The sequence below is a fragment of the Asterias amurensis genome, chromosome 6 (genome assembly GCF_032118995.1).
Source record: "Asterias amurensis chromosome 6, ASM3211899v1".
NCBI lineage: Eukaryota > Metazoa > Echinodermata > Asteroidea > Forcipulatida > Asteriidae > Asterias > Asterias amurensis.
The window spans coordinates 15628981-15653017 of NC_092653.1; the positions used below are offsets into that span (position 1 = coordinate 15628981).

At 39.1% G+C, this 24037-nt stretch overlaps 2 protein-coding genes across 2 annotated transcripts in view; both read right to left on the minus strand.

Annotated features, from left to right (window-relative positions):
• Positions 1–306: 306 nt before the first annotated feature.
• On the minus strand, positions 307–16609 carry LOC139938316 (cyclic nucleotide-gated channel alpha-3-like). The gene is made up of 12 exons (XM_071933751.1): positions 14832–16609; positions 12940–12998; positions 10585–10646; positions 9615–9703; positions 9140–9230; positions 8189–8343; positions 7075–7161; positions 5194–5290; positions 4487–4659; positions 3679–3907; positions 3028–3165; positions 307–2667 (listed from the first exon to the last, which is right to left on the minus strand). The coding sequence occupies exons 1-12, from the start codon at positions 15950–15952 to the stop codon at positions 2587–2589; spliced, it is 2382 nt and encodes a 793-aa protein (XP_071789852.1). The 5' UTR covers positions 15953–16609; the 3' UTR covers positions 307–2586.
• Positions 16610–17977: 1368 nt separating this feature from the next.
• LOC139938317 (solute carrier family 15 member 4-like) overlaps positions 17978–24037 on the minus strand; it is a 41846-nt gene continuing 35786 nt past the window's right edge. The window contains exon 7 of the mRNA XM_071933752.1: positions 17978–22758. Within this exon, the coding sequence (XP_071789853.1) occupies positions 22436–22758 (323 nt within the window). The 3' untranslated portion in view covers positions 17978–22435. The remainder of the gene's footprint in view (positions 22759–24037) is intronic.

Sequence of the window (24037 nt, forward strand, 5' to 3'; positions counted from 1 at the left end):
CCGCCAACGGGACAATCCTCTAACCAGTGCCCCCCCCCCCCCCGACGGCTATTCTTGTCCAACATTCCTGTAAACGGCGTCCTAGTTTGACTCAACTTCCTCCGGCCCACATGCCAAAAGGGTCAAACTTCAAAACTATTTTAAAACCCAATCAACTAGTGTTTTCTCTCTCCATAATTTCTTTACTAAAAGGGTTATACTTGTATGATGCCTGAAAAACACAATCAAAACACGTCCTCTAAATAATTTAAACAACAATGTCGCTCACTTATTTAAATAAAAAATAATGTTATTTTTATTGTGACCAATGCACATTGGACACTTTCGGTACAGGACAAAAAAAAGTTCACAGATTTACAAATAACTTACAGGGTTTACGGAAGGTTATGGTGAAAGACTTCTCTTGAAATATTATTCCATGAAATGCTTTACTTTTTTAGAAAACATTAAAACAATATCAATTCTCGATATCGAGAATTACGGATTAATTTTAAACACAATATCTAGACACGGCGAAACGTGCGGAAACAAAGGTGGGTTTTCCCGTTATTTTCTCCCGACTCCGATGACCAGATGAGCCTAAATTTTCACATGTTTGTTATTTTATGTATACGTTGTGATACACGAAGTGTGGGCCTTGGACCATTATACTGTTTATCGAAAGTGTCTAATGGCTTTAATAATCAAATGACTATGATAGCCAACTAACGAATTCCATACAAAGACATTGTTTTTCTTTTTCTCACGAATTGATGTACCGCACGCGATATTTTTCCCCAGCTCATTTCCACCAGGACTTGAAACTGAACAGAGGTCGCTGTGTGTATTAAAAACAGTTCTCACTCACTTAAAGGCACTGGGGACCTTCGGTAATAATAGTCAAAGACCCGTATTCTCACTTGGTGTATCACAACATGCATAAAATAACAAATCTGTGAAGTTGCTAGAAAATATTGCCTTAAAATATTCTGGGTAAGAAATTAACTCCTTCTTAAAAAACTACGGTTTCTCCATATTTTTCAAAACTTAGGGCCTAACGACTGATCCGCGTGAGCCGTGGTTGAAAAAGGCCGGAAAAGGCCATAGTAAATAGCCTTTACGAAACCACGGAAAGGGCTTGGGCCCCGGCTTCAGCTTGTTCCGCCTGTTGGGAAATCATGCACTTTTTCAAAATTATGACAGAGCATACATTAAAGCCAGTGGACACTGTTCGTAAATGTCGAAGACCAGTCTTCTCACTTGCTGTATCTCAACATATGCATAAAAAAAAAAAACCTGTGAAAACTTGAGCTCGATTGGTCGTCGGCGTTCCGAGATAACTATGAAAGACAAAAACACCCTTGTCACACGAAGTTGTGTGCGTTTAGATGGTTGATTTCGGGACCTCAAATTCTAAACTTGAGGTCTCGAAATCAAATTCGTGGAAAATTACTTCTTTCTCGAAAACTACTCCACTTTAGAAGGAGCCGTTTCTCACAATGTTTTATACTACCAAACTCTCCCCATTACTCGTTACCAAGTAAGGTTTTACGCTAATAATTATTTTGAGTAATTACCAATAGTGTCCACTGCCTTTAAGCCTAACCTCTGGTTTCGAAAAGGGCCATAGTTTATACGAAATGACGCCCTCTGTTGATTTATTCCATAGTCAACACAAGCAATGTTTATTCAAATTATCACCAATGACTGAATTATTGATCCATGCCAGAATAAAGTCAAACTCAACACCAGAGTTCAGTTGGTTGTGATATTTCTTAATCATGGAGAGATTCCCTCCCGGAATGGTTGCCTTCGGGCCATGGTGTGAAAAGGGCACAGTGTCAACAGAAATGCTCCAAAGGGTCTTTGCGTTTCAGCGATATTGACCCATTTCACCTGACGTCATCAGCAGAAAAATCTTGAATGCGCCATACTGGTGGGCAATTTCACTGTGCGTTTTTATGTTAACTCTATGCTGCGCGTTATGCAGTGAAAGTGTGCATTTTAGGCGACGCGGCGTTAATACACGTAAGGGGTCAATAGGTATACTCTCTTGACTTCTATTTACTCAAATAAATAGGCAAACGTATAGGATCAATTAAAGGAAATGCTTTCGTTTCATTACTTGACAAAAAGCCACAGAGCTTGGACTTCCTGCAGGCACGATTTGTACACAGCCTAATGGAATAAATCATAAAATCTTATATTTTATGGAGATTGCTGAGTCTACAATTCTCATCAACTTTTGATATGATGAAAGGGGGCACACCTCAAAACTTGTCCAGCTTTTACTTTCATAATTCTTGGATGAATGTGGAAATTATGACACAAAATGTCAACTTTCCCATGACCTGTGCAGTATTGTGCCTGCCAGAATACTCAAAGAAAGTACGAGGTCACGCTTATTGTAAACAAAGTTCAGATGGTGACAACAAAATCATCACCAAACTGCTCAGAACAAATAATTCTTCAACTTGGACGCGTCCACCCCAGTTATCCATGCTCATCCCCGGGTCACGGCTCTTGCTTCGTACTCCCACACTTGCAGTACCTTCAACTGGGTGGGGGATGATGTAAAATCAAGTTTGTGGCAACGAAGATCGTGTTTCATGTCACCTCGTCCTTGGCGCAAACACTGTTGGAATCACCTGATGATTTCTGTACAGTTTCCATTGTCTTCAGCTTTTCCTTTCAATAGAAACAGAAGAAGGATAAGGATATCAAGAAGAACTGTTTTTTTTTTAAATAAAAAATTCGTCTTTTCAACATTCGGAGGAGTGTTTTTAAGAGGCGGAATTTCACCGTGGATCTGAGCCTACCAGGTTTAAACTCTTCAAGAGAAAAATCTTTAATTTTCTAATGTTGACCTCGCATGATTTCAAATGGCTTTCATGAGATTCGTAGTTAAATCTGACGTACATGAGTTAACATACACACAATAACTGTCCTTAGGTGACCAGTCTAAAATTTCCATAAAAAGTAGTCTCCCATATTGCAATAGAGGGCGCTTTATTATTATTTGTTTTTATAACAAAATGACGGAATTACCTCGAGTTCAATAACCCTGTTTTGAAGGGTTTTAATCTCCTTCGCTTTCTGCTCATTCTCCCGGTCTTTCGAGTTCAGCTGGCTCCGAAGGTCCCGGATGCGAGACGAGAGCTGGAGATTCTCTTTATTGTGTTGCTCCTGTTGACAAGATAGAAATAGAGGCATATTATCACGGATGCAAGTTTAAAGGCAGTGGACACTATTGGTAATTACTCAAAATAATTGTTAGAATAAAACCTTTCTTGGTGACAAGTAATAGGTATAAAACATTGCGGGAAACGGCACCCTCTGAAGTGCCATAGTTTCCGAGAAAGAAGTAATTTTCCACGAATTTGATTTCGAGACCTCAGATTTAGAACTTGAGGTCTCGAAATCAACCATCTAAACGCACACACCTTCGTGTGACAAGGGTGTTTTTTTCTTCCATTCATATCTCGCAAGTTCGATGCCCGATTGAGCTCAAATTTTCACAGGTTTGTTATTTTATGTATATGTTGAGATACACCAACTATGAAGGCTAGTCTTTGACAATTACCAATAGTGTCCACTGCCTTTAATATATTATGACATTAGAGGCGTTAAGAATGAAAAATGGACTCCGGGCAAACCTATCTATTGGCTGGGACCTGGACATTCTTGTTGTTTAATTACCAATTTTTCTGTTAGTCTCGACTGCACTGTACCAATGACATCATTCACCCAAGCCTCGTTATCGTTTTCTTTGGAGGTTTCACTGCTCTTTGAGCCTCGTTTCCGTCGCGACACCTTCAATGGCATAGGCTTCAGACTCCATCTTGACAAGGCGGGTGAAAAGTCAGCGAGCGGGGTGGCGCTCTCGCGACCAGGTGACGGGGGTTCCGAGGACGAAATGAGCTTATTTCTGCAATGTTTGTAAGAAATAAAATAATAAAATGGTATAGTATTTTGGTTTACTTTATTATGACATTGTGACCATAAGGTCACATTGCAAGACAATTTACAAGATCAAAACATCAAAGTTTATTTAGAAGACAACAATTTAAACATTAATTATAAATTGAAAAATACCCTACAGTAAAAATGTTACAGAGTAAGAAAAAGGAAATTATACGCATTGCACAAACAATCATGTATATCTGTCTGCCTCAAATGTGTAAAAAGCGTATTAAATTAAACGTTCAATTAATTTTTATGTCAGATTTAGCTCAAGATAAATTCAAGATATTTAATAGATTTTTCTTAGTAATGAGAAGAATGATAATGTTGGTAAGCGTGACGTTAATTATCAGAGGTTGAAGAAATTATTAACTAATCTGATGCGATCTTAAGTGCAAAAGCTCACCGTTCAAAATAAACAATTTGAACTCAATAATAATACTCATACAAATATAGTATTTCTAATTGTATAACTTGAACTAAACATGGACATATTTTTTGAAGAAGGGGTTTTGAAGATTTTCGTCGTGTGTTGATAAACTACCTTGACGATCCTAATGCTGAAGCAGTACGACGTTTACTAAACGCCCGGACTGCACGTCTATCAATATCAGATGCTTCTGTACAGCTCGAGTCTGCAGCCCCCGTCGGTCGTATCAAACACTCGGACTTCCTACTCGTGTCCAACCGTCGTCTAGCCTCCTCCTCAAGGACTTTCTGAATTATAACAACGCACACAAAACAAGAACATGTTAAAAACCCTTGGAGGGCGGACACAGTTAGCCTACTAACCCTAAGCCGAAACATACTAACTCTAACCCTATAAACCCAACTCCAAAATTAGAACTTAGTGATACACCACTAACTGGTAAACTAGCTTGTAGCGTATGTAGTAACTTACACGGTGGTTTTGAGGCAATCTGGTTGTAGCTAAAGCATTAATGTTAAAACGAAAAAATTGGAGTGGTTGGACTTGGACCCCCTCCCCCGAATCCCTTGTCTACACTGCTACAATTGCGGTGTTTAAGTTTTGTGTTAAACAACTTCTGATCGAATAAGATCGTTGAAGTTCGGCTCAAACAAAATACACCTTCCAAACTTCCTATAACGCTTCAAGTTGTGGATCAGCAAAGAGAAAAGTTACTGGCCGGCATTACTTGTCAATATTTGCTCAGGTCCATTTTGCAGAATGAAGGGACATTGGGTAATAACATTGATGTGCCCAAAGCTTTCTTATGGGACTTGTCTTACCTGTGCCTGTGGAAAGTCGGTTAACGCAGCCAGTACGTCTCCCTTAGAGAGGGTGAAGAGCTCAGAGTAACCCACGGAGCGCACGTCTGCTGTGCGTCTGATGGAAAACAAAAATCATAACTAAGGGTGATATTGTGCTAGTTTCCCCCAAACACCGGAAAAGGACCGATCAACTAATGGACCACATCACGCAGAGAGGTTGAGCAACTTCAAATTGTTCTAATTGTTCACTTTTCCCAGTCATAATCACTGTTTGTGTAGCCGTTGTACTCAACATTTCATTGACTGCAGTATACGGTTTCGAGCATACCCTATCCTAAAACCCAAACCACAAACCCTATAACCACGGCCTAACTCTAACCCCATCAAAAACCGTAAATCCCGGTTCATACTTCCTGCGAATGCGATACGAATTTTGGCGTCATAAATTCACAACGTATACTTAAAAATAGTTGAAATGTGCTTAACTCTTGCGAACAATATTGGCAGCACAAAACATGGCTATGACGTCAATATTCGTTTCGCATTAGCAGGGAGTATGAACCGGGCTTCAACCTCCCCTTTTAACCACATATTTATAATTACATCGTCAATGAATCTCATCGGAAGGCGAGTTTTGAAGATTAAAATTTCCCTAGCGCCCGTTTTGTGAATGCTACGGCAAGAGATGCGGTGATACCCGGCTAAACGTGTGTGAATATTCGAAGTTCTTAATGAAAACGCCATGACTACTTTTAGATGTATATTCTCAATAGTAACACTACATTCAGCTGAATCTTTTACAGGTATCTTTTTATGCACATCTTTCCTGATAATGTTTGCCTTTAAATCATCATTACGCCGACAAAACCAAATAATGACCCCACTGTAACTTTTATCGATCGCTAAATGCAAAAGCTTATTACCTCCATTAATGTACACACGTTACTCAGTTCGGCCAACACCCTCAAGGCATGTATACTACCTCTAAGTGCTTCTAAACGAGATTAAAAACTCAAATTCAATGGGCCTTTAAAATAAAAGGTGGCTTTAAACCCATTAAGGGCACTCAAGAAACTAAAAGAGAGAGGGAGTTCTCACACCCCAATTGTCTTCTTTTCATTCTAGGCCCCCAAAGGTGCTAAACAGAGTTTGGCTGGCTTATTTAAAAAGAAAAAAAACACAACAAAACACGCGGGGTCCGGATAGAAAACAAAATAGGCCTAAGTTTGGAGCTGTGTATTATTTTCTTCCTCTTCTTTTCACTCAGTTCTGACGCGAGGGGGGGGGGGGGTTGCAATACTGTAAAGGCTTAAGGCCCATAATGTTACACGAGGCAGTCCACAGTACAGGCAACCAGTTCCCAGGCAACATGATGAAAAGGTATCCACATTAAAATGTTCAAACTATTCCTGGGGATCGTAAGCTGTTCGAAAAAATTACTCATGTGCTATCAATGTGTAGCATGCACTGCAGTTGGTTGCCTCAAAGTTACATGGGGGTGCGTTTTGGCGGTCGTGACCAATAACTGTTTCGGTCATTGGCCAATGCTTAACCAAGTGGCAACTCAACCAAAACAGTTATTGGTTACGACCGCCAAAACGCACCACTGGAAGAGGGTGTCTCGTGTGACAAGGCCCTAAGATTTTAGCAGGCGTTGCATTGGGTAGGGGTGGATGGACATCTCCCTCCTGCCGCTAGAAAATGTTGAAAAACTGCCGTAAAAAAAACTGTGGTTCGAAGTTTAGATTCAGTACCATTTATTTCAATGCTGTCATATCAATACAATAATGCACATTTATGTCGAAATTACAAAAGCAATACTAGTATGGATAAATAATGCACGGTTTATTGTAAAGTGTATAATGGGTTTAGGCTTTGAAGTCATATTTTATTTCTTACCTATTTGCCGTACCTCCCAGATTCATGATGCCAATTTCACCGAAAAAATCTCCCGATTTCAGAGTGGTGAGGACAACGCCGTCCGGCCTATGTAGGCAAATCAAAAATATTGTATCTCAATTTGTAACTATATTGGTAATATCTTGGCTTCAATGCACTTGGTTTAAGTGACACATTAGTGCCCAGTGCCTTAAGCACAGGCTAGCCTTAAATCGTCAGCGACGCCACGAAGTAGCACTCACTGCTATACCAGCAAAAAACAACAATCAAAGAAAACGGCCTCTGAAGTTGAACACTTTTTAGAAACCCGCCTCCCTTCAAAACTTTAAAGTATTTCCATTTAAATTGTTCAATGTAGATACTTGATGACTTGAACTTATCAATTAATCTTATTTTGACTCATTTGCATAATTAATTATGAAACTAGACACAAGAGAAGATGCGTGCTACTTCGTGAAACCCAAAAAGTGCAAAATATGTCTTTTTGCGTTTTCACGAAGTAGCACTCGCCTATGCTACAACACAGCATTTTGTATTGACTTTTGAAACTAGGTCAGCGCGCGCGCGCTCACACAACTTGCGTGCTACTTCGTGAAAACGTTTTTACCACACTTTGCATACAACGGTAAACAGAGGTTCGGGTGCTACTTCGTGAAAACAAAAAATGCCACGTTTGTGCCAAAATTGAAAACACTAATTAGCCTAATTAAAAAAGGTAAAGCTGTCTGAGCTCGAAACATTATGGAATTGTAGGTCTTCGTGCATTATCAACAGAAATGTAAAAAAAAAAAAAATGTGTAAAAAAATCCTTAAGCACGTAGAGTGCTACTTCGTGGCGTCGCTGACGAAATGATATCCTATGGTTTTGAGGCACTGCATGGTGAGGTATCAATGCTTATTCAGTTTGTGATATGTGCATAATTATACAAATACTACGGTGTTCGTGTCCGAAACTGTACAATGAAAAGCTTTGTTTTACGTAGAGATTCGAACCCACCCCAATAAACAAATAAACTAACCTGAAGTGTTATACAAAATCGTGTTACCGAAAAATGTACAATGGAAAGCTTTGTTTTACGTAGGGATTCGAACTTACACCAATCAAAAAACCAACCTGACAACTTCGAGAAGACCGTCCGCTATGATGAACATCTCCCTCGCCACCTCACCCTTCCGGCACACTAGGTCCCCAGGGGTGTAGATGCACGTTGCCATCTTGAGAACGAGGTCGTGGAGAAACTCTGGCGGACACTCGTTAAAGATGCTCACCTGATGATCAGAGTCAAGATCACAATATTTGCAAAAAATTGTACCAATGACAATGTGGTTTATATTGATAAAAAATAAATAAATAAGTAATAATACAAATAAAAAACACATTATGAAATCAATTTGAACGTAAAATTTGATGCTAAAAAAAAAGGAAATGATGTTTGAAGATTTTTTTACAAATTAATCGTTGTCTGCTGAAAGTCATTGTATTTATCACATGACTGGAGTGGAAATTCTGATCGCGCTGGTGTTTGCTTTGTTTTGATTGGGTGCTAAAGTTCAAGCACATACTGATTAAAATAACAACAGAAAGCTTGTCATGGCCGAGCAGATAAGAGCACCGGACTCCAGCTCTGGTGTTTCTGATCAGCAGAGTGTGGGTACGAATCCCCAGCCGTGACACTTGTGTCCTTAAGCAAGACCAGTAATGCTGCGTCCTTCGGATGGGACGTACGGCCGTATGTCCCGTGTGTTGTGTAAATGCACGTAAAATAGCCCATGGGTGCACTTATAGAAGGGGTTCGCCCTGGTTTTCCTGCATGGTTTGATTGATTGCATGATTCCACCCCGGCACTTTGTAAACCATTACATGGTGCTACGAATGATCGAAAACGTATGACTTCGCACGCTACACGCACAGGGGTGTGGTAAAGCGCTATAGATGGGAACCTAGTATCTGTAGTGTAAATGGCACAGGGTTTTATGCACATTTTTGTTGCACCTATTGCCTTCATCCACCCAAGACAAATTTACACAAGACTAAATCTGTTAGAAGAACAACAGTTATTCTTACTTTCTTGAGGGTCTGTAGATGGACGTGCATCGCCAGTTCAGTTCGAATTTTGGTCGGCAGGGGACCTAAACTGTTAACGTCGGTTTTAGATCTTCATTCGTGGAAGAAAGGAAAATACATAATAACAATAAGGTAAGAAGTATAACAACTTAATCATAGTGGAGATTTGTTATGCGCCATGTCTGTCACAGAGTGACACTCCTGGCGAAGAAAAACCTTTTAACAAAACAATATCTGAGATAAAGATGAAAATGAACAGGTCACGAACGTTTTTATTAAAAGAGATGAATTTTGAGATCATTCTTGAATGTGCGGGATATGAAGTCTACTTTTTCATTTTGATGTGGGTACGAGTTCCATTGTTATTTATCAACATAATAATCACAGAACGCAAGTTTATTAAGATTATCAACTGTGGATTTGTTTTTGTTGTAATCATAAAATTGTATTTCGAAAACATTTGGTTGATCGTTACCTTCTCCATGTGTAAAAGTACCACAGTAACACGCGGTTCTGTACATCCTTCGCAACGTTGTACATTCGCATGTACTTCTTAGCATTGTCCTAAAAGAAAATGGCCAACGAAGTACAAATGAACATTATATTCATTCTATAAATACAAAATACAGTAATATTCATTCTCCTCTATAAATATCAATGGTGCATAATATTGGTTCGACTCCAACGAGTCCGTCACGAATTCAGTGCCTCACTTGAATGCTATGTCTCAGTCTAGTGTGTACATAATTTTGGGCGACAATGAACAAAGACTAGAACAGGACTTAAAGGCAGTGGACACTCATGGTAATTACTGAAAATAATAATAATAATCATAAAACCTCACTTTGTCACGAGTAATTGGGAGAGGTTGATAGTATAAAACATTGTAAGAAACTGCTCCCTCTGAAGTGACATAGTTTACGAGAAAGAAGTAATTTTCCACGAATTTGATTTCGAGACCTCAAGTTTAGAATTTGAGGTCTCGAAATCAACCATCTAAAAGTACACAACTTCGTGTGACAAGGGTGTGTTTTTCTTTCATAGGTATCTCGCAACTCCGACGACCAATCGAGCTCAAATTTTCACAGGTTTGTTGTGTTATGCATATGTTGATATACACCAAGTGAGAAGTCTTTGACAATTACCAATAGTGTCCACTGTCTTTAAACATGTGTCATGTGACCAACGGCACTCTACGAACATGAGTAAAGTCACTCTACGAACATGAGTTATCCGGCCCTGTTGTTGACGGTCTCCCTATTTTATCAATATTTCTGTGTTTCAGTAACATATGCTTTAGTAGACACAATCATTATATCGTTCTGTTGAATGAAGCCCTCCTCCATTCAAATACGTTCTCTTCTGTCACTCTTGTCGTGTCGTTCTTATTCTATATTGCATTTTCGAAATGGTTAAAGCCAAATATTTAAATTTCGCCAACTCACCACGTGTCTTTCGAATTCAAGACGAAGAGAATTCCGATTTTCTATGACGGCACCAACTTGCCCTTTAAGAATAAAATTTTGATAAAAGATCAGCAACTAGCAAAAGACGCATTGCAAGATGTTGGGTGTTATATATTTATGAAACTGCTCCCTCTGAAGTAGCGTAGTTTTTGAGAAAGAGGTTATTTCCACTCAAATAATAATGTACATACTTCAACTGAATCCCTTCATGCAAAGTTGTGCAACAAGGGTGTTTTTTTTTCTTTCATTATTCTCTTGCAACTTTGATGACCAATTGGGTCCAAATTTTCACATCAGTTTTTTTATTGAATGTATGCATTATGTTATACACCTGGGGCCTTTCTAAAACCACGGCTAGGGCTCCGGCTCAGGCTCCGCGTGCCGATATCCGTGCAATACGCGCTGCTCCAAAATGCAGGTTAAATGCAAGCTGCGTACACAGCACGCGGAGCCTAAGCCGGAGCCCAAGCCGTGGTTTGAGAAAGGCCCCAAGTGTGAGTTAATACGGGTCTTTGACAATATTATTACTAAAGGTGTCCATTGCCTTTAATATTTGAATCAGACCCCATTAGCTATACCAGGGTGCCTAACCCAAGCCCGTCTTATCATAGAGCAAGGGTATCATCAACACCTGCTCCCCCGGCCAACCCCACAACACTCAGGGTCATTCCCGGACAATCGAATTTAAAATGGCGCAAATAATCGTTATTTGATGGGCCCTGTCTGGAAACATTCAGATAATTGCCCCGCGGAACGTCAATCTTTGCCAATCGGCTGAGGTAACGTGGGCGCCATTGCTGTCACATTGTGGTCCAAAGATCATGTTTATTTAATTAGCTTGATTTGTATTTGTTAAAAAATAAGTACATGTACAGTGAACAAATACATAGTTACCCCCCAGAATTATTGTTACATAACTTACGGTTACCAGCTTTTCTATTATATTATTTTGTCTTAAAGCCAGTGGACACTATTGGTAATTGTCAAAGACCAGTCTTCTCACTTGGTGTATTTCAACATACGCATAAAATAACAAACCTGCATGTGAAAATTTGAGCACGATCGGTCGTCGGAGTTGCGAGATAACTACGAAAGAAAAGAAAAAAACCTTGTCACACGAAGTTGTGTGCGTTTAGATGGTTGATTTCGAGACTTTTCGAGTAATTACCAATAGTGTCCACTGCCTTTAAAGCAATATTAAACATAGCCCCTGCAGACATTTGCGAAAGGCCCGATAGCACCACAAAAACTGTCTAAATGGTTTTAAGGTCCCTAAACCAATTCACAATCTGTTATTTAAATAACCGTTATTTCGGATTCACAATCCTATATTACGGATTCACAGGGCGTTCTGACTGATTCACAAGGCGTTCTGACGCATTCAAAAGGCGTTCTTACGGATTCACAAGGCGTTATTTACGGATTCAAAATGCGTTACTACGGATTCAAATAGTTTTTCTTACGGATTCAAATGGTATTCTTACGGATTAAAAAAGCATTCTTACGGATTCAACAGGCGTTCCTACGGACCCTAAAGACGTTCTTACGTTCGAAGGCGTTCTTACCGATCCAAAAAGCGTTCTTGTGTATTCTAAAGGCGTTTATACGGATTCATAATCCGTTGATACTGATACAACTATACATAGTCACTGAGTTAAAGCCATTGGACCCTTTCGGTTCAGAAAAAAAAAAAAGTTCACCGATTTACAAATAACTTACAGGGTTTACAGAAGGTAGTGGTGAAAGACTTCTCTTGAAATATTATTCCATTAAATGCTTTACTTTTTGAGAAAACAGCAAAACGATATCAATTCTCGTTAACGAGAATTACGGATTTATTTTAAACACATGTCATGACACGGCAAAACGTGCGGAAACAAGAGTGGGTTTTCCCGTTATTTTCTCCCGACTCCGATGACCGATTGAGCCTAAATTTTCACAGGTTTGTTATTTGATATAGAAGTTGTGGTACACGAAGTGTGGGCCTTTGACAATACTGTTTACCGAAAGTGTCCAATGGCTTTAAAAGAAGTTCTTACGGATTCACGTTTTTTTATATTACTACATACGATTTACAAACAATTAATGACACAAACTCTGTAAGTTGTGCCTGCTGAATAAGGGATTGTGAACCAATTATAAATAGATTCGCGTGTGGGTTTTTAATTTTGCGTTATGCCTCCGTAATATAGACATTACAGCTTTCACTTTAGTATTGTGACCAGTGTAATGCAAAGTGCGAGAATAACATATGAAAATAAATAATAGTTGTCAACTTGTTTTCATGGAATTCGACCTTGCGTGTATTTTGCTGTTAATATAAATCTCACTTACCAACAATTGTTGCAAAGACAATCACTCCGATCAAGTAACTCAGAATTTGAAAGACGTACCTTTGGGAAAAAATAGCAACGACAAACAGTGATAATATAAACAATAACAGCAACAACAATTACAAAAGCAAAGGGTGTTTATTTTGGGCAAACCGCGGGTCGACTTTATATGTAGAATTACATTACAATAATTGATGTCTCTGCTTCGTCACTCGGGTTTTATCGATGTTATTTACAAAGATTATTATTACTTCTGTTTCGCAATAATTACACAAAAATATAGTATTTTTTATTCGATAGTTGAAAATCAACACTGTATTAACTTGTTATCACTGTTTGGTTTTAACAATCCCCCATTGTGTTGTATAGTAGACTGTTGTATAAGATGAGACAACATTTGAATCTATAGGGCCTAGTAAATTTGCGGGTATAACCGCGTGTAAAAGCTTTTTTGGATGAGGTTTGGCTCTGAAAAGAGCTATTTTCTCGACGTTTCGAACAGTATACTTTGTTCGTCTTCAGGTTCGAACAGTATGAACTCTTTCTCCAAAAGAAGAGCAAAGTATAGACGATGTGACCTGTGACATCACAAGTTTACAAAAGAGCCACCAAACCTGGACTTCCTGCAGGCACGATTTGTGCACAGCCCAAATGGAAGGAAACAAAATCTTATATTTTATGGAGATTGCACTGTCCAATTCTTATCAACTTTTGATATGATGAAGGGGGCACATCTCAAAACATGTCCAGCTTTTACTTTCATAACACTTGGTTTTATGGGGAAATTATGAGACAAAATGTCAACTTTCCCATATGACCAGCGCAGTATCGTGCCTGCCAGACGAGCTGTAAGAATGTACAAGGTCACACTTATTGTAAACAAAGTTCACATGGTCTATAGGCCCCTGTTCGAAACGTCGATACCACACTGGCTCTTTTCGGAACCAGCACCCACAACTAGAGATTTTTCACATTGTTTTACCCGCAAGTTTATTATCTTATCTTTTTTTTCACACCATTCAAACTTCAAACACCACTTAGGCTTTGACATAATATCCTGTGGTTTTTCAAAACGATATGATCAAAATAATATCGATGTCAGTATGGGCAATTGATACGGTGAGCTACTTATAATTGATAGCGCTGATGATGATTCTCAGTGAAGGTATATAGAGGTCATCGGAATTGGATGAGTTTGCTTTCGCTTGTATGTTTTGCAGTGTTTTTTTTAGCTTATAACTTATACATGTACATGCCCGTTGAAGGCACTGGCTAGTGCTACCTTTGATTTTGTCAAAGACCATGTAGCCCTTCTTATCTTACATAGGCATAAAAGATACAAATCTTTGAAATTATTTGGAGTAATTTATTTTTACCAATAGTGTCCAGTGCCTTTAAAGGATTTGGATACTTTTTGTAACACAAAACACAATGTCCACTGAGGCTGCTGAGGTGCTGTAGTTTTTAAGAAATTAGTAAAACAATGTCATGTAAATAACATCTTAAAATAATTTCGTCTCATGATCACCGAGACGAACATTATTTTCATTACATTGTTTTACTAATTTCTCAAAAACTACAGCACCCCAGCAACTAATATTTTCAGGGAAGCTTTCCGCTGTCATTATCTTCAAACTGTGCAAGTTTAGTGTAATTCTGTGGATATTGTGTTTTGTTGTTCTACCAAAGTACATAGACCCTTTAAACGAGAGCCTTCAATTTTGAAAATTGACAATATTTTTATTTTATTCTGGGCTATTTTCGGGATCATTTGTATAACGCCGTTACGAAATTGCCTCAACACAATTTCTGAAACTTTGTTGTTTTAACAAAAATATTGATGCTTTATGCACAACTTCTGAACACAACTTAAAAAGAAGAAGATTGACTTACTCCCACTCAGATCCTGGAACAGGGATATCGCCCAATAATGTTAAGGTGAGCGTTGACCAATAGAAGGACATCAGGTACATCCTGGCCGTAGAATTGAACTCGCCATCGAGTGAGGGGTAGACCCAGTCCCCAGTCCCAAAGCCAATCCTCTGGCACAGCATAAAGTAAAAAGCGGCAAACCAGTGGACGAGGAGCAGAAGTACATGGCAGATGTTCAACACCCTGAAGACGTTGGGTTCCGTGGCTTTCGCCTCGGCCATGTAGTACCAAGAAGTCATACGGTAGACTTTGAGAAAACGCGGGAAACGAAACATCGGATGCAGTCGGACTGCGTCCACAAAGTATAAGAAATCCAAGGGAGTCAGTGCAAGGAGATCGACGGCAAAGCTCCACGATTTAGCGTAATGCTTTGCGAGTTGTTTCCCATCATGTACCAGTATTCCCTGGTCTAAGAACCCAGTCCTAAATTGCACTAAGATATCTAGCAAGTAGATGAAATCGAAGACGTAGTCTAGAATGAACCATGCGATGCCGCCTTGGTCCTGAAGACCAGGCCAGGCTTCTCTGGCAATCGCAAACCAGATGTTGTACTCGAATGCAATGGTGACCACGAACAGCCAGTAGAAATTGAACTGGCCGTCGGGGTCGACGGTGTAAGTCCGCGGTAGCTCCTTCTCAGCGTCGAACATCCCATCCGTGCCATCGCCGCGATTCTCCGGGTCGTCGTTCCCGAAGTTCTCCCTCTGCCGTACGGTGAACTTCTCAAGGAAGGAATCAACCCTCTGCGTGGTTGTGGTCTTGCGGGCTCTCTTCTTCTGCGCCAAGAAGGCCGAGTTAAAGTTCACCGCGGCTCGCAGGGACGTCCAGAGACCGGAGCTCCGCTTGCCGTCGGCAGATAGTCCGCCGTTCTTCTCGCTGTCATCCCCGGTGTCATCATCGCTGAGACTGTCGGTGGCAGAGAGACCTTCCACGGGGTGGATCTTCCCGTTGCCGAATAACTTCCCCATGTTTATCGCCGTGCTCTTATCCTCGTCTTGTCCAGTCTTCTCGACTGGTCCACCGTTAACAAGATTACTTGAACTACCCTTCTCCTCATGTTCCTCTTGCAGTGACAATCCCATGATGCTGAAGCACGACACCGTCCTCTGATATACTCCTTCAAGCTCGTGATGATTGCGTTTCAAAGATTTCTTAAAGTGTATACAGCTCTAAGATTGACAAAAGCGCAAATATGTGCAAACACTCATCTTTGGTTTCTTGACTACATACAACACAAAGTCCCCCCTGAAGGACAACTCGCTGCTCGGGGCAGAAGTTTCTCCAGCAACATCGATGTCTGATGGATAAACTATCAACACACCACCAGCAGCCGTAAATTAGTCTCTTTGTCACAGTTGCACTCAGCCAACTGTTTGCCTCTTTGATGCACCCATCATAATAGAGTATCCGTTTCTACATGAACTCACAATCTTAGACAGGGATTAAGTCGATGGCTTGAAGCGGTAAACTCTTCCCTTTCTCTAAACAACACTTCTTGTAATGACCAGGCAGAGGATGAAACCACCAGGGAAGCTTGGCACACAATGGACTCTAAATGGACGACTTAACAAGATAACTATAACGGTTACACGTTACTTATTCATCACACACATCCACATAGCAAAAGAGCTGTTATCATTTTTTGTGTGGTTCTCTGTTTAACAAACACAACGCACGATCAATATAACAATAAAAAGTTTGGGTTGAGCGGGATTGTAATATAGCGGGATCAGCCTGAACAATTAGCCGTGTTAGTTCTGAACAAATAGGTGACGTCACCCTGCCCAGCGACCAAGAAGTGAGATTATCAAAATGGTGTTTGGAATCCGGGGCCATTGCGGGCAGTTGAAAAATCAACAAAGCATAGCACGGCCCATCCATTAAAGGAACTGGGGTGGATTTCACAAAGGTAGTCCTAACTTAGGACTAGTCCTAGGCAATGCTAAGAGATAGGACTAGTCCTAAGTTAGGATGAGTTACTGGTCCTAACTTGGGACTAGTCCTATCTCTTAGCATTGCCTAGGACTAGTCCTAAGTTAGGACTACCTTTGTGAAATCAACCCCAGGACTCCTATGGTAATTGTCAAAGACCAATCTTTTGTGTATCTCAACATAATATGTATAAACTAACCAGCCTGTGAACATTTTATCTCATTGGTCGTCGAAGTTGCGAGATAATACAGAAATTTCGGAATTCGGGATCTCAAAATCTAATTCCGAGGTCTCAAATCAAATTCAAATAATTAGTGGAAAATTACCCTTTTCTCGAAAACTATACGTTACCTCAGAGGGAGACGTTTCTCACTATATGTTATCAACAGCTCTTACTCGATACCAAGTAAGTTTATATAACAATTAATTTGAGTAATTACCAATAGTGCATATGTCCCTTTAACCACGTTCTTTGAAAAAGGTATTGTCCGGAAGAAGGAAATAGAAAAAAAATTCCTGTGACTCGTGTCATCTGCAGTTTGTGAAAAATTTGTAAAGAAGGAAGTGATAAAAGGCAAGGTTGGCAATTCGGAAAGTCTGGCATGCCAGTTGAAAAGTACAATTGGCAACCAACAAATTACCTTATACATAGCAATGGACATCAACAGATAGCAATTACAATACTAATTGTCTTTGCCAGTTTGCAGCATACACAGAATACAGGGTGACCTTTGACCCAATTTTTGAAACAATGCACAATTCCAAAAATCAACAAAATAAAAATCACTTGATAGAGCATGTCTTCCTCTATCAGAATCAACCAAGAAACAACTGGGTTCTTCAAAATTTACAATTTTATTACTATTTTTGTACAGTTTTTAGGTTACAAATTAGTCAATTTATATACTTACTAATTTGTAACCTAACAACTATACAAAAATAGTCATAAAAGTTGTAAATTTTGAAGAGCCCAGTTGTTTCTTAGTGGATTCTGATAGAGGACGACATGCTATATCAAGTGATTTTCATTTCGTTGATTTTTGGAATGATGCGTTATTTCAAAAATTGGGTCAAAGGTCACGATAACATATTAAAGATCACAGTGACTTGTACAAAAATAGTCATAAAGTTGTAAACTTTGAAGAGCCCAACTGTTTCTTAGTGGATTCTGATAGAAGAAGGTATGTTCTATCAAGTGATTTTTATTTCGTTGATTTTTGGAATGATACATTATTTCAAAAACTGGGTCAAAGGTCACGATAACATATCAAAGATTACAGTAACCTACATTTCTGAAAATTTATTTTTAACAAAAGAATTGATTTGAGCATGCAATTCTCATCATTTTGATACCAAATTTGCATATATGTGATAAAAATTGACATGGTTATGACATATTTTTACCAAAAAGGTGGTATTTTACCCTAAAAATGTCAAATTTTAGTGGTTTCTGCCCTGACCACATGGTAAGTCGGATCGGGCTAAACATTGGTGTGCATTCATTGCTCATTAGGACCTACAAGCACAGCAATTTTTATCAAAATCGGAAGACATGAGGTAAAAAAGTGTGTTGGTCTGACATGAAATGACCCATATACAAAAGTTTGTTGACATTTTGTTTGTTCGCATTTTGTGTCTATACTTTGACATGCGCCTGACACACAACTATCTTATTGCGAAACAAAATCTGACATGCACCCAAATGTGAGCGAATTTTGACGTCACTTCACTGTTTTAGCTGCGAATATTGCGCAGGAGTTGAGCGCAGTTGGAATTTACGTCATCGAAATTTGTACATCGCATTCGCATGAAGTATGCAACAGGTTTTTTTATTAACTTTTGGCAGGCTGGGGGTACACACAGTACACGCATCGGGCATGGTATGGGACGATACAGTACTTTAGAGTCGAGAACAAATTTGATTGAAAATCATTATCAAAGTTGCATAATATACATTTCAACGCCTCGATACAAAATAGAACAAAATTATTAGCAAGTAAGTACTTAAAGTACATTTATTGCAAAACTATTGCATACAATACATGTATAATAAATTCAAGATACCGATTGTTAAGTCCAAAAGTGCTTAAATATTTCACTAAAGAGACATCCTCTATTTATGGTTGAATTGTTTGTAAAAAATTCATAGCTAGCCAGTAGCAAACGTAAACAATTTTTGTGACCTTTATGCAACAATGACATTATTACACATTCAAGTCTCCTACAGAGTCAGACATTTTGATTTTATAATTGTTAATTTGTTAGCACTAATTTTGCTAGTTCCCCCATGTCCCCTCCAAGGCACCATACACACCACTACATTTTTATTTCTCTTATAAAAAGAAAACTTTCTAGTAAAATCGAAAGTCCAACAGACAACTTCCGCAAAACTTTGATATGGACAGACAGCTTTGTTCACTACGGTGTCCATAAAGGGACTTAATGCAATTCTTTAAATGGCATTTCCTCAGTAAAACCCCACATAAAAAAAAATATAAAATCAAATTGTATGTGTGTCAACTTAACCAAAATGTAAAAATGGAAATAACAAAAAATATCATCAAAGATTTGTACACGCTCACCCAGGTCAACTCAAGTTAGCAAAAGAGGATATGTTGTTTGAGCTAAAAAAGATCTTGTCAACATGTCACTTCCGGGGCACCATACACAGCCTCTGTTTTTAACAAAACTTTTAACAAAACTAAGCCTTAAATTTAGAATATTCCAATAAGTAATCACAATAAATGTAATCTTATGTCATCCAAAATACCTCAAGTAGTAAGTCAACAATCTACACTGTGATCCATTTTTTGTGGCTTTCAAATCTGTATATAATATAACATTTTGAGGGACCATAGAATATCAACGAGCATGACGCTCTGTTTGTCCCTATAAGTGTGGTGCACCCATAACTGCACATAAAGATGGTGACTTAACATAAAGTGGTGTTATTGTGGGGCATGTATTAATGTGTATATGGTGTCATAGCCGAGTGGTTGGAATATCGAATTCAAGTTATGGTGGTTAAGTCATCTCAGTATAAAATAACGGTTCGAATTCCAGTCATGAAACTTATGTCCTTGAGCAAGATATTTTACTAATATTGCTTCTATTCTCTTCACCCAGTGGTATAAAATGGGTAGAGGTTGTTATTATGTATGAAAAAGGCTTTGGAGCGCTACGGTTGCCCATATTGTACACGCCCCAGAAAAGGGGGCTGAGAAATATTAAAGGTGTGTTTATTGGCCCAATAACCAGGGCACTAACGTAAAGCGCAATGAGACGGTTATAATCTTATTCGCAATTGCAGCTTCGCATTTCCGTTACTGCCGACAACAGAATTTTGTTCTCTCCCGTGACCTTTTATTGTCAAAAGGTCACTGGAGATATACAAATTGTTATCACCAGTAACAGACATGCGCAGCTGCAATTGCGAATATGCTTATTGTAAAACGCGCTACGTAAGAACTAGTTATTGCATTATTATTAATTCAATGATGGAATGTGACACAAGGAACACCATAGTTATCAAGGTGGTATACAATCTTCCCAAACACAAATCTTCAAGTTACAGCACTAGTCACTTTCGATGGTTCCTCTGTTTCAATTACCAGAAAGATATAATAGTACACAAAAACAACGCACAGTATATTGCATGAAATAACTTTTAACTAAATGAACTATTACAGAAGGTTGACTACATCTTTGGTTCTCAGGAAGGTACACGTTTGGTAATTGTCAAAGACCAGTCTTCTCACTTGATGTATCCCAACATAAGCATAAAATAACAAGCCTGTGAAAATTTGAGCTAAAATTTAAGTTGCGAGAAAATGATGAGAGAAAAAACACCCGAATTTGTGTGCTTTCAGATATGAATAAAAGACTTCTGGCTAGAAGTCTTTTACTATTTTAGTAAGAACTAACCTCTTTCTCAAAATCTATGCTACCTCAGAGGGAGCCGTTTCTCACAATGTTCTATACTATCAACGGCTCTCCAATGCTCGTTACCAAGTCAGATTTCAAGTTAATATTTGTTTTGAGTAATTACCAAACGCGTAGCTTCCCTTTAAAGGAACTGGACCCATTGGTAATGGTCAAAGACCAGTCTTCTCACTTGGTGTATCCCAACATATGCATAAAATAACAAACCTGTGAAAATTTTGGCTCTATCTGTCATGGAATTTGTAAGAGAATAATGAAAGAAAAAAACACCCTTTGTTGCATTACTTTGTGTGCTTTCAGATACATAATAAAAGGCTTCAGCTGAATTATTATTTGAGTGAGAAATTACCTCTTTCTAAAAAACTACGTTACATCAGAGGGAGCTGTTTCTCACATTGTTTCTCTCCATTGCTCGTTACCAAGTAAGTTCTTATGCTAACAATTATCTTGAGTACCAATTGTGTCCAGTACCTTTAAGTGTCTTGATTACACACTATCAATTTTGACCGGGTTACGTGTGTGCACCAGACTTTTTCTTAATTTCTCAACTTTGCATTATCGCCCTAAATCTACTTAGGGTTATTCTTGAGATGGAATGTTAAACTTGTTAAAATTGTTGCATTTTTTTTTATTTACATCATCCCATCACTACTTAAATTTACTTTCTGTACATCACTGCACATCAGTAAACCTTTGATCAGTGTTAATGAGTTTCTACAAGTCAGAATATATTTCAGATGTTTTAGGCTTTAGTTCTCTCTTCATAAAAGATTCTATTGAAATGGCATATACAGATGGTTCATTATGTGCGGAACGATTTTAATTAAAACAAAAAAAGTTAATACAAAACTACACCATCCTATTACAATGTTAATCTTTATATCTTGGTTAAACATTAGTAAAGCATAAATGGTTACACATTAATATGTGTACAAGAGAATAATTTGCATGAACTTTATAAATCGTTTGTTTTAATTTACTCAGACTTTCACTTACAAGTAATTTTTAGCGCATTCTATTAAACAGAACTGTCTACTGAACTTTCAGTGTACAGCGATAATGCTGAACTGCCAAGCCTTACACTTTTATAAAATTGCGATTAAGATATTAACATTTGCCATAATAAGTCAGTAGCTCTCATGGTATTTTGTTTGATTTGTTTTATTCTTCTTCCAAAAACAATTACTCCATTCCACTCCAAACCTCCAATCTTGGATCCTTGGAAACATGTTGGTTTCAAATCTCTGTACAATTTTACAATTCAGATGTTAACGTTTGCCCATGAAGCAATTCAAAATCAAGTTTATTGCTCCATGGTTTACCACAACAAATCAACAACTTTCATGATACTTGTTTTATTCTTCTTCATAATTTGTTTTACTCCTTTCCCCTCAACACTCGGATCCTCTTGGAAGTAGGTGGGTTTCAAATCTCTGACGGTCCCCAACATTACGAAGGCTATTATTAGTTGTTCTGAAGGGCACCCTCTATTGTCAGGTTCCAGTTAAAAGACCTTTCCACAAATATTCATTGCGCAAGTGCTAACTGTTGAATGAGGTGCATGCTGGTCTAGCTAGGGATCAAACTTGAGCGCTAGCTAGACAAGCATGCACCTCATTCAACGCACGTACTGATAATTTGCGATCCGGTATAAAGCTATTATTTGTTGTTCTGAAGGGTGCCCTCTACTGTCAGGTTCCTGTTAATGTCCTCTCTTCAGTCCCCTGTCTATTTATAACCATCCCTGCCCTTTGTCTCCTCTCTTTGGACTCATGGACGAGGGTAACCGCTGCGAAGACAATCAGCGCCACGGCCTGCCCAACGGCCAACATGTAGAAGTAGAGATCCAGCCGCCCTTTGTACGGGTTTCCTATCAACCAATTGATGCTTGGCAAGGTGGTGACTTTCAAAATGGCTCCGCCGAGGAGGGCCGCAAGCCCTATTGTGGAGTAGTAGAGGCCCATGATCAAACCTTGCATAGAGCGAGGGGCCATGGCGTATGCAAACTCAAGACCTATAAACATCAGAATAAAATAGAAAGGTCTGCTTGTTTGTCTGTTTGAATGATCTTCCTGTGGAAGGCCAAGTCACACTGCAGCGACAGCGAAAACGATAACGATCCTGGCGCAAAAAAAACGCATTCTATTGGTTGAAATGCTCCTCCCGTTATCGAGGCCTGTGTGACCGGGCCTTAAGGGAACTCGGCACACTCCCAAAAGGGGATATAAACACCAAGCTGGCAACAGCCAATCTCTCTCATACAAACATTGATCTATGTCTATGATTATGAATTGCACAAATCAAGAAATTGTGATTCAGTAACTAGACGACAATACTTATTCTAGTCATTGTGAAATCCACGGTTAGCTGAGGGATTCGAACCCACAACCTTGTGATTGCAAGTCCTGTAGTCTAACCACTGGACCAAGGTGACACAAAGGTCAGTGGAGGGCTTTTGCGTGAATCACACCACTGTGGCCATTAAGGCAGATAGATAGATAGATAAGATAGATAGATAGATAGATAGATAAAACTTTATTATCCCTCACTGGGGAAACTAAAATGGCCTTGACAAAGAACTGTATGCAGATACAATACAACCCTACAATCAAAAATTAATTTAAAAAAAAACCACACACACACAAATATTTTTAAATAAAAACCCTATGCCTAAATTGACAAGAAGACAATTTGGGAATAAGAGATCAGAGCCAGCCACATGACAGCTCATCGAATCATTTGATAGTTTTGTTTTTTTTTGGTCACCTATGGGAACGAGGTTGATAACATGTGGAGTGAGATCGATCACCTGTTGGGACAAGGTTGATACAATGCGCTTTGAGATCGATCACCTATTGGAACAAGGTTGGCACAAAGTCGCTTTGAAATCGATCACCCGTTGGAACTAGGTTGGCACAGCGTGCGGCGAGATCAATCGCCAGTGGTAACAAGGCTGACACAAATGCGCGCGAGATCGATCACCTGTGGGTTTGAGGCTGACACAAATGCGCAGCGGGATAGATCATTGTTGGGTTTGAGGCTGACACAAATGCGCAGCAAGATCGTTCACCTGTGGGTATGCAGCGGACACAAATGGCAGCGAGATCGTTCACCTGTGGGTTTAAGGCTGACACAAATGGCAGCGAGATCGTTCACCTGTGGGTTTAAGGCTGACACAAATGGCAGCGAGATCGTTCACCTGTGGGTTTGAGGCTGACACAAATATGCAGCGGGATCATTTACCTGTAGGTTTGAGGCTGACACAAATATGCAGCGGGATCATTTACCTGTAG

What these genes read in the sequence shown, in the direction of transcription:
- LOC139938316 (XM_071933751.1), bottom strand. Translation starts at nt 15,952, where the DNA reads ATGGGATTGTCACTGCAAGAGGAACATGAGGAGAAGGGTAGTTCAAGT. An exon ending in TACTTTTACACATGGAGAAG is followed by an intron (nt 9,231 to 9,614) that starts GTAACGATCAAC and finishes CCACGAATGAAG; the next exon opens with ATCTAAAACCGACGTTAACA. An exon ending in CTGGGAGGTACGGCAAATAG is followed by an intron (nt 5,291 to 7,074) that starts GTAAGAAATAAA and finishes GTTTTCCATCAG; the next exon opens with ACGCACAGCAGACGTGCGCT.